Raw genomic sequence first — 10,976 nt, 5'->3', positions numbered from 1 at the left:
ATTTATAAATTTTTAATTCGGAGAAGTCAGATGCCTTCAGTTTCTATCGAATCGTTACGTCAGTATAAACAATGAAGTTATTGTGTAAAGAAGTAACGCGTGTGGTACAATGTCTAAAGAACCCGAAAAGTTCTACCCTAGAGTCGTCCCTGTGGAGTGAGTCACATCCTAAGATTGCTTGTAGAGGCGCTTTGCCGCCATAGCCGCTTTATCCGCTGGTGTTTGTGAATCGGTTTTTCGTACGAAAGTTGGAGTCGCTGAGTGGACTTGGGTTCAGTAGCGATCGGTCGAATGAACGGAAAGTATGGTTGTGGAAAAGCTCGCGTTTGGTTAAATGTTTTATTATCACGTTTCTCGCAACGAATCATTCAGTTTCCAACGTCGTTATCAAAGATTTTAATACTTGCGTAAAACCGGCTACTCCACGACAGGTAGACAGGTATTCCAATCCGTTCGACCGTTTGGAACGTGGGTGACACACCTCCAAAGAATTTTTGTTCCTTCCTCTTTTTACGAAAAATATAATAAAAATATAAATTATATTGCAAATACCCGTGAACGCTTTTTCGGACGTTGTTTACGCGTAAAAATTGTGAATCAGTGTCAATGACATACTGTAACAAATATAATTCTTAAAAAATCATCGAGTGTTTTCGTAACAGAGTGAAAAATAAAATGTTATAACAGTGGTGCTCTTTCTTTGAATCGTGTTCTTTTGTGGCGGGAAGTGGTTTCGAAGGAGTAAACGTCATCAGGTACGCCTAAACCGTTGCAAAAATTTCACGTGTACACTGGCGAGAACGGTAGGCTTCCTCGGCAAAAATGGCGATGTAGGGGAAGAAGGCCCCACCACATGTGACGATACAACGCAAAGCGATACAACGTGAAACGATGTATAGCATGTGACAATAATCGACACGTGACGATATATGACGCAGCGCGATATTTACAGCGATATAACGCGTAGCAACTTTCTAAACAACTCTCGCAATAATTCGCCAGTAGCGAGTAGTGGGGACCTCTTCCCCTACATTGCCATTTTTATGGAAAGTCAAGAATACCGCCTACTGTACATTATGCTAAAAAATTAATTTTATTGGTTCATTCATTATTTCAGTGTGGCATTTTTTAACGCATTATCTTGTTTGTATACCTCATATGCTGCAACCGCTATTTTAAGTGAATCGTCCAAGTATTATGTCAATCGTGCATAAAATATAGTATAGCGAATTTGGCGGTGAATATGAGTTTATACAAATAGATCTTCGACGAGTCACTTTGTGTTATGTTCCCTTCATTGTGTTTATCCTGGCAATTTCACGAATTTTTGCTGTGTTACTTGCGTAACAAAAACACGAATCATCTCATTAGAACTATTGAGCAACAACGCGCCATCCACGTGTATCCTTACACAAAATTGCTTCTTACTAAATGGCTTTTTTTGCACGCTTCTTGTCATCGACAATCACTCTTCCATTGTAAAAAGATGAGTTTCATTAGTTTTTATCTTCAGTTTTCAGCTGGCCTCCCTTCCTTCCGTGATTATCTTGAGTTACGATCAAACAAAATTCTTATTTTATTCGACGACGCAGAGCTCACGGTTTATCTATAACAACCCCGCTACTGGCTGCGTTCTCTTGACTCTGAGAATTCTTTGGAGTTTCGGCTTTCCTGGAAGGCGATGCTTTTAATCCTCGTTCGACGATTCCATTAAAACTTTTGAAACTTAACAACCTACACAAATGCCGAAATCGGCAGCCAAGTGGACATTTTGGAGGTCTCTGTCATATTATATTTTATTTTCTCGTTTTTTATACACTTCATCGTTCGTTGTATACTTTTTTATCATTGCAGTCGCTGCAATTGCACGTTGTCATTTAATCGCGTATCGATTGTAACACATCCTTGAAATATTTACCCTGAATTGTAACGATTGAGTTTGAATGCTGTTTTATGATGTTTTTTTCTATTCATCAGTCATTTCCATTGTTTTTTTTATCTCGTTCGCCTATAGCGTGAAGGCTGCACATAGTCGACGCGTTCGATTAGAAGGTTGTACTGATAATTTTTAAATACGCCAATCGCGAGCGTGTACTATGGCAGTGATGGGCAGATAAAGTGGGCAAACTTATTAATTTTATAAATCTGAAAATTGCAGGGCTGTTGTACTCATCGAGCGCAGTTGCCCATCGCTGTACTTTAGGTTCATTGCAATCGATTAAAACTGGTTGTGTAAGACGTAAACACGTAACGAATTACCAATATTCACGTGTACGTTTCATAATTATTTTATCGAGTCCGATTAAATTTTTCTCGTAAATTAATTACAGCAACCAGCTAATTAAATATAATTATTATATGAAATAAAAACATACATTACATGTATGTAGCTTTAATCTACGTCAATGTTTTACTAATTTCATATTTATGTCAATTCATATTTTAACATTAATGCGGTCATTTTTGCATTATTAGAGACGTATGAAAATTGTATGTACGAGCATTACTAATTCAATCGTAGATTGAGGAATAGGTCGATTTCTGTTCAGTGTTGTGCAAAAATTATTTAAAATAACAAATGAATTATTTTTTAGTTATTAATAAATATTTTCTTATTGAAATGATTTACATAATAATAATGGATAATGCTTTTTCACATAAATAATTCCAATTATAAGTGAATAATTATTATTATTTATTCGTTGTTCTCATTCAAATATTGTTCTATTTGCACGATGCCCAACACTGGTATCATTGGTAATTCTCGAGATAAAGCGCTGCTCCTTACAAGTGATAATGTACACTTTCGTTCACCAATGATTTTTTACCTATACTGATGTCACTTGTGTAGCGTACTCAGAAGTGTCAGCACGAAGTATACTATCATTCTAAAGTTTTCCTTATCGCCTAGGCAGTCGTGTTTGAGTCACTTGTACTTTTCCGGTTTTCACATGAAGTGTTTTAATTTATTTAGACTTTTATTTATATTGTGGGTGTATACTGTTCTCCCGAAAAGGTGAATGCCTTAAAAAAGTGACTAATCATCAATTAACTATTTTAGAAAGTGCAAGAGGCCCGTTGGCGAAGAAAACGAAGACAGTAAGAAAGGAAAACGGAAACGAACTGCGGATACAGAGATCGAACCGCCAACGAAAGAGAAGGAAGTTTCGGTCGTGGAAACAAAACGAAAAACCATGGAACATCCGCTTACGAGATGCGACACTCGTGTACCGAAAGCTACACCGATCACGGACGATTATGAAATCAGTAATCACGTATTAGGACTTGGGATAAACGGCAAAGTTGTTCAGTGTTATGACAAAAATACAAGGGAAAAGTATGCGCTTAAGGTGAGGTAATCATGAGTTTCTATCTTTTCTTTGTGATTGCTGATTGGTGATGTTTTAACTTCCTAGTGAGAGTGAGAGCGGTAAATTGACTGTTTCAAACTACGGAAGTAATCAGTCCTTCCATTTCCCTTTTTTAATGGAAAACAACAGTGCTGCTAAAACGTAGTGAATGTACTTCGAGTTAAAAGATAATCTTAAAGTCAAAATTATTTTTGACGCTAAAATAAGTGGAAAATTTGTGATTAATTTTTTATTAGCAATTGTTAAAAGTTGATTAGATTTTTTATATGCAACACAATGTAGAACCTTAATTTCGACTTCCTCTTTATGAGTCGATATTATATTGGACTTAATTGCAATTTCACGCACGAATAGTAATCGTGTACGAACATGTGATTGCAAAACGAATGAGTACGAGGATTGTTCGACAGGTGTAGATAGCAACGTCAGATAGTTTTATATTACCATGCAAATGTATTATGCGCGTTCGACGAATGTAATAACGTACATCTGGATGCAACGTAGACGTTATTCAAAATAACTACAGTATAGGACGAGGAACCTTTCATCACTCGTCTTCCATCTTGCAAAACAAAATACGGAAACTTAAAAATTTTCAAATCCCCAAATTTCAAAATTTTTAAACGTGCAAATTCACTAGAAAAAAAACTAATAAATAACGGGACATTTCTCAGTGGAAAAGGAACAGTGTTTGTCAGTGTACTTCACAAAGGTTTAAAACATTCTTATCATAAAGTACATTCAAGTGTAACACGATACATCTATCCTTGGCTATTTATGGAACAGTAGAACAATGTTCCAAGGATGAATTCCCAATATCTTATGTTAAATGTGCATACTAACACGCAATTAGAGGATCATCGATCCACGATGTATCAATACCTACTTCGCTTGGTGAAGTATGATCATCGACTAACGATGTCCGAGCGAGTCCAGACTGCGAGTCATCCTCTATTTATACTCGGTGATTTCCCATTCGACAATTCTGACCATGTGGTGTATCACTCGACTTGCTTTTCATTTTCTCTGTGTATCACCTTGAAAAAATTCAGGGATCCTCGTACTTCTGTTTTCTTTCCGTATATAATTTATTGACTTCACACTGACATTCTCCTTGGCGAGAAATATAGCATTTTCCTCCAACACGGGGCGAACGGGTTATTTGCCTCTGAGAGATACTTTGTAAGAATTAAATATCAAAACTCTTTTTTGATTTTAGAAATATAGTTTGTCACCTCTTTCGTTTTCACTCAAACGGGTATGAAAACAACAATGGCGTCATTGGCTTTACGGGGTCCCAAAGTAATCATAAAGTGAAGTCTCAATATACGGCCCTGGATGGTACTGAAGCAGCGAAAAAAATTGTGGAATGTACAAGAAATTTTTGTTAACAGAATTTTATGAACAATTCGATCGAGTATTGCAAAAAAATTAACATAGATTCACGGAATGTCAATGACCGATTACGGAAATCATGCGGTAAACATGTGCTTGCTATTTTAAAAATAATCTTTTTGTAGTATAATTAATTTTTATACAATTTTTTTATATATACAATTTTTATTATCTTCTCTTTTAATACTGTTTTAAATCTACTTAATGCGTTAATACTTACGCTTCCATCTTTCTTATATAAAAAAGTAAACAAGCACGTTGGAGAGGAGGCGTGTACATACATATCTGACCGAATGGACAAGAATAGAAGTACTTGATAAGCTTCAACGAAAATATGTCATTATTTATATAGTATTGATGATCTCATGCGTGCTAACATTAAGTTAATACCTGCAAACGTGTCACTCTGTCGGTAATTCAGGGCTGAAGAATTAATGGGTTCCTAATCGCAGTCTGAAATAATTTATGTCCCGAAAATTGCGCGCGTAAATCAATCTATTTTAAATCCACTCAGAATCCGGTTAATTTGGTAGTTTAACAAAATTAATAACACTCTATTATGTCGAAGATATTTCATCGTTGGAATTAAGCCACATAATGAAACAGTCTGATTGCAAAATCAAAAATCTCATTTTTCGAAATACGTCGTTAAGACCTTCGGGTACTTCCGGTGTAGCGATGCAATAACTTGTATTTGTATTCTGCAGTGAAAGTTTGTTCGATACAGGCCACTGTACTCTTAGTGTAACCCTTGGTCTAGTATTTGTATGTGTCAATATTTAAGAATGTTGCAGTGTGCAACATCTAAGTACAAAAAAGAAATTTTTAAATTTAGAAAGTAGAAAATTTGGTATTTTACAAATGTGGGAATATGGGGATTTGGAAATTTTAAATTCACAAATTAGATCTCCTGAAATTAAAAGCAAGTGGAGACCATGTCCTTATTGTAGGGTACAATGCATTGAAATAAATAGTAAATTTAACTATGTACAAATTCCATAGATTATAGATCACTGAATCAAGAAAAAGTACCACAAGGCATACTTCAGGAGAAAGTTATCGAATCATATTGCCGAGCACCTTTATGTAGTCATAAAAAAGTCAATATTCGTGAACGTCACAGTACACCAGCATGCAACACAGTTTCACGCTTATACAATTATAGTCGTTGATTAACTACCATAGTCAAATAACCAATCGTATTCATTGACACCGTCGAGAATAGTTGAATTTTTATTTCGTACCTCGTTTCGAGGGAACACGTTCTGCATATCTCTGCGAATCATCAGTGAAATTTCAGTAACAGGAAATCGACGATTTAAATCCGTTTCTCTTTTGTTTAAGATCTCCTTGTACCAGTTACAATTTTCTAAAAAAAAATAACATACCTCATGCTACAAATTTTCATACCGAGTGATCATATTTAGTATGATGGGACATTGACACTAAATAAATTTGAGAAAGCACACCAGATGAAAATTCTAATTACGCCAATGCGCATGCGCATGAGCCAAGTCATGCGTTTCATTTTTTACGTAAAATACTGTTGCGTAGGATGATGAGAATAATCTGATCTAACTGACCGTCAATATTAATTCCACGTGTACGTTTATACTTATCGCGCCGCTAATTCCATTATCATGCAACAATACGAATTGTCGATTGATTATTGCGCACGACCGACGTATTTTCATTTGGAAACAAACCGTCACAAATATTCGAAACTAACCCTTTGTTATTCGTACTGTTGCACGTGCTATTACGAGATAACCTTTTCAAGCAAATCAATTTCTATGTCCTATTGTTACTCCAGATTTAGTCCATTTTATCATCGCTATTGATACTGCTGTACGAATTGAAACCGGTTTCAGCTTTGTCGAGCCCGATTCCCGGGATTTAATTGTATTTGGTTATTTTTAGCTCACACGATATATTGGATGCTTTAAAAATATATCAGTCAGCCGTGAGATACTTTTTCCGTATCTTTTCTATTTCGCAACCGTAACACTTTCCGTGAAGATTTTGTTTTTAAAAGTTGAGACGTAGAATTGCAAACAGATTGCAATGCATGAGATTCGTTAACAGGAAAGGGGACGTAGTTTTTGAAATCAACAATGAAGCTAAACAAAGGACAGTCGTTACATATATTAATGCAGTTGAAATTGCGAATGTCTGACATATGTGGCACTTTAGATAAGCAAGACGTATCGGTCTTCGTAATATACGAGAATAATGTCACCCGTGTAATATTGAATCAGCGAAGAGAATTGGAATAAATTAAAAATGACGTATTTAAATATTCAGATATTACGGTATTACGTTGCACTTTTCGATCGCATATTATTAGCTTATATTAAATACTGGTTACGAACGGCTACAGAACCCAAGTTTTATCGATTTAATGATATTGCGGCGTCAGCTGGTTTGGGTCATTCACCATTCTACTTAAAGCGAATATGCGAAGTTATCCGCATATTTATAAACTTTCAGATATATCGTGAAAAATTGACATGCATAATTTCATAATTTTCTTTTAATTCAGATAAAAATTATATCTACAGTCATATTGCAAGTCATGCTCATGTTTATATTCATTTTGATCTCAACTGATTACGTCACTTCATTTGTTCAAGGATTGCTGTTAATTTCATAGAGTTGTGAAATTTCGTAGAAACTATAGAGAAATAAAGTAAAAAAAACATTTCTGTATTTAATTTTAATGCACTTGCAGTTATATGAATACAGCTACTATGTTCAATAAATATCAATTGAAAGCCTTATTTTATAAAATATATTTTTAATTTGTAGGTATTATATGACTGTGTAAAGGCACGGAGAGAAGTTGAGCTGCATTGGAGAGCATCAAATTGCAGGCATATAGTTCAAGTAAAAGATGTGTATGAAAACACGTACAGTGGAAATAAATGCTTGTTGGTTGTTATGGAATGGTAAGATATTTATATTTAAATATTATTATAGCATTAATGTTTGTTTTTAAACAAAAGCTGAATGTCTGATCAATTTTCAGTATGGAAGGAGGAGAATTATTTGAGAGAATACAAGATAGACAAGATGGTGCTTTTACAGAGAGAGGTATAAACAAACTGATCGGTATTGAAAATATTTAAACAAAGAATAAAATTTGCTTATTTTCATATTTCATTTACAGAAGCCGCACAGATAATGTATGAAATTTGTGTTGCTGTAAAGCATCTACATGATATGAATATTGCACACAGGGATCTTAAACCTGAAAATCTTTTATATTCCAAACCTGGTATGTATTTATATACATTAATTTATAAAGCACGAATTTATTACATATGATGTATTATTTTCAGACAATACTGGAATATTAAAATTAACTGATTTTGGTTTTGCAAAAGAGACACATTCAAAGGATACCTTACAAACACCATGTTACACACCATATTATGTTGGTAGGTAGCATTTCAAATTCTAGTTCCAAGTATGACAAATACAAATAATTAAGCAAATGTTTCTTTTATTGTTTAGCTCCTGAAGTTTTGGGACCAGAAAAATATGATAAAAGCTGTGATATATGGTCACTTGGAGTCATAATGTACATACTGTAAGTTAAAATTACTTATGAACAACTATAATTGTAAATTTGTATATCAATTTGTATAATAGATCAACATTATAAAATATTTTAGGTTGTGTGGTTTTCCACCTTTCTATAGTAACCACGGTTTAGCGATTTCACCAGGAATGAAAAAGAGAATACGATTGGGCCAGTATGATTTTCCAGCTCCTGAATGGTCAAACGTAAGCTCGGAAGCGAAAACTCTTATTAAGGGTATGCTATGTACGGATCCAGCACAAAGACTGCAGATTGATGAAGTGATGCGTAACAAATGGATTGCTGTAAGCATTTCGACTTTTATATTTATAGGTGTTTTCCTTGTAATAATCGTAAGTATTACTTTTGTTATATAGCAATATACGGAAGTCCCACCTACGCCTTTACATACTGGGCGAGTGCTACGAGAGGGCGAAGAACTTTGGCCGGAAGTTCAAGAAGAAATGACACGATCTTTAGCCACAATGCGTGTAGATTACGATACAGCTAATTTGAAACAATTGGATCACACAAATAATGCGTTATTAAATAAACGCAGACGAGCAAAGCAAACGAACGCTGTACCGCCAACTGCTAATCCAACAGCTGCATCCTAGGAAGACGCAATAAAAGCCAGCAACCACTGGCGTATTTTTTTACAAAGATGTGTAAGGTATAGCGTAATTACTATGAGAATTGTTTTTTGATCATTGGTATGATGTAAAAACTAAGTGGTTGTAATAGAAGTGATCATGAGGACAGTTATTATGTATTTTAAAATATATGCAGCTAAAATGGAAAATTATAGAGAAATGGAAACTGAATTATAGTATTCTAGCAATTCCTAATAGATTGCACGAACTTGTGCTATTATGTTTACATACCACTTCTAAGAAGTTTTTCTTCAAATATTATAACTATAGATACTTAATTTATTGAAAGGCACTATTAATGTTAAAAATGAAAGAATAATGCGCGAGGAGCGCTGCCTAATAAAATATACAGTGCATTTTTCACTTTCAATAGAACACTTATAAATGCAGAGGTAAATAAACTAGAAATCAAGAAATATTGTGACTAAATAATGATACTATTCCTGTTGTTCATATTTATTGGTAAAACGTTGAAAATTAACGTTTTTTGCTATCAGTTAGCTGTACACATAATAATATTCATATTGAAAAGAAATAAAAATACTGAGTATATTTCATGCTTTGAAATGAAATAATGGATAATGTTACTTTTAATTGAAAGATTGTAATGATTACTTACAACATATTTTGTAAGATTTAAAAAATCTAACATGTACCATGGTATTTTCTATACCATCCTTGAATAATTACAGTACTTTAATTAATCACGAATACTTACATTATTGTAATTATCAAAATATTTTTGAATTTTTAATCACGCACGGTTATAAATTATATATATCTATAAAAGAGATATTCAGTTAAAAGATAATGCAAAAATGTACAATGTACTTCTAAGTGATAACCTTGACTGAGGCTTAATATGCGAACAATTTTTATAATTGCCATAAAGTACTGACATATGTTGTCCTCATTGCTTCTTAGGCACTAAAAATAATTGTTTATTTTTAAAATAGCAAAATTTGTAATAAACAAATTTAAACCGAGAAACAAGTATATGAACTTCGTTAAATAAATGTAGCAATTATATTTTTTTAGGTGTATTATAGAATAAAAATTGAAATGAACCTAGAGGAGAAAAATGCCTTAATTAAAGGTCAATTTTCAGTTGTAAGGTCAACTAAAGCCGTTAGGTATATATTACTATTAAGTGCATATTTTGGCGATATTTAAGAGGTGATTAAATCTCATATAACGTGTTACTGTTTCATCAGAAACGACTGATATGTTATGAATTGTAAATATTATATGTATTGAATTATTTTTTAATAAGATAATATTAATAGTAGTGATCAATCATATACTTAGTAGTCATCTATATTAAGTATTAAAAATTTGTAACAGTTAAACATAAATTTTATGACTGATAAGTAACAAAGAAATAGAACTGATTGGGCCTTAACTTGTTTCCACCATTCTGCATTATTTTAAGATTTTAAATTCATTGACAATTTTCTTTTTATGGTATATTTACCATCATATAATATTATAGGATCGTGGAAACAAAATTTTCTGTGGTATAAATATTGTATGATGGTTCAGCTCTTATGTTTTATTGAAAAAGATAAAACAACTAATTATTAACCACGTACAAAAACTGATGGGTATTTTAATTCAAAATAATCTTGGAATAATTTTTCTTCATTGAAATGTTATATATAGTTAAGCATATTACATTATAAAAATATTGTTGCATTGTTATACTTGATAAAACTGCGATAGTACAATTTCTATAGAATAGAACGATTATAAAGTATACGGAAATTAATACATATATTTAAATTTAATTCGAGCTGGACTACAGTAGTAAAGTATTTTTGTAATGGATTTATGTCTGTTGGTTTGCACTGCATTTATGAAACTTGACAATAAATATACAGAATGTCTTTAATTACGACACAGTCAACTCATTATTTAATTGTAACTCTGTACTGTAATTATGATTACTAAAATTGTATTATTTCAATAACTGAA

The 10,976-nt window shown here is 33.1% G+C and overlaps 1 protein-coding gene and 2 long non-coding RNA genes across 9 annotated transcripts; 1 reads left to right on the top strand and 2 right to left on the bottom strand.

The window, feature by feature from the left end:
- The first annotated feature begins 23 nt into the window (after window positions 1-23).
- LOC105663586 (MAP kinase-activated protein kinase 2) lies at window positions 24-10,899 on the top strand. Of its 5 annotated transcripts, XM_012293312.2 has the most exons (10): window positions 24-755; window positions 1,514-1,777; window positions 3,062-3,350; window positions 7,575-7,714; window positions 7,795-7,859; window positions 7,936-8,043; window positions 8,108-8,206; window positions 8,283-8,358; window positions 8,444-8,654; window positions 8,727-10,899. In XM_012293312.2, the coding sequence occupies exons 2-10, from the start codon at window positions 1,743-1,745 to the stop codon at window positions 8,964-8,966; spliced, it is 1,263 nt and encodes a 420-aa protein (XP_012148702.1). In that variant the 5' UTR covers window positions 24-755; window positions 1,514-1,742; the 3' UTR covers window positions 8,967-10,899. The 5 variants fall into 5 exon arrangements, with proteins under 5 accessions (XP_012148702.1, XP_012148703.1, XP_076394265.1 ...); XM_012293313.2 differs by lacking the exon at window positions 1,514-1,777 and having other exon boundaries at window positions 27-755; XM_076538150.1 differs by lacking the exons at window positions 24-755; window positions 1,514-1,777 and adding an exon at window positions 2,247-2,271.
- On the bottom strand, window positions 671-1,514 carry LOC143265514 (uncharacterized). Its single transcript, XR_013040140.1, has 2 exons — window positions 1,154-1,514; window positions 671-1,079 (listed from the first exon to the last, which is right to left on the bottom strand). It is a non-coding gene; the product is annotated as an uncharacterized LOC143265514 (long non-coding RNA).
- LOC105663585 (uncharacterized) lies at window positions 3,805-7,577 on the bottom strand. Of its 3 annotated transcripts, none has more exons than XR_013040138.1 (3): window positions 6,011-7,577; window positions 4,987-5,570; window positions 3,805-4,715 (listed from the first exon to the last, which is right to left on the bottom strand). It is a non-coding gene; the product is annotated as an uncharacterized LOC105663585 (long non-coding RNA). The 3 variants fall into 3 exon arrangements; XR_001097026.2 differs by having other exon boundaries at window positions 4,987-6,135; window positions 6,350-7,577; XR_013040139.1 differs by having other exon boundaries at window positions 4,987-6,135; window positions 6,496-7,577.
- Window positions 10,900-10,976: the final 77 nt, after the last annotated feature.

The sequence above is a fragment of the Megachile rotundata genome, chromosome 12, assembly GCF_050947335.1.
Source record: "Megachile rotundata isolate GNS110a chromosome 12, iyMegRotu1, whole genome shotgun sequence".
Classification (NCBI taxonomy): domain Eukaryota; kingdom Metazoa; phylum Arthropoda; class Insecta; order Hymenoptera; family Megachilidae; genus Megachile; species Megachile rotundata.
Note: the sequence above shows the minus strand (reverse complement) of the source record. Positions and strands in the feature narration are given on the sequence as shown.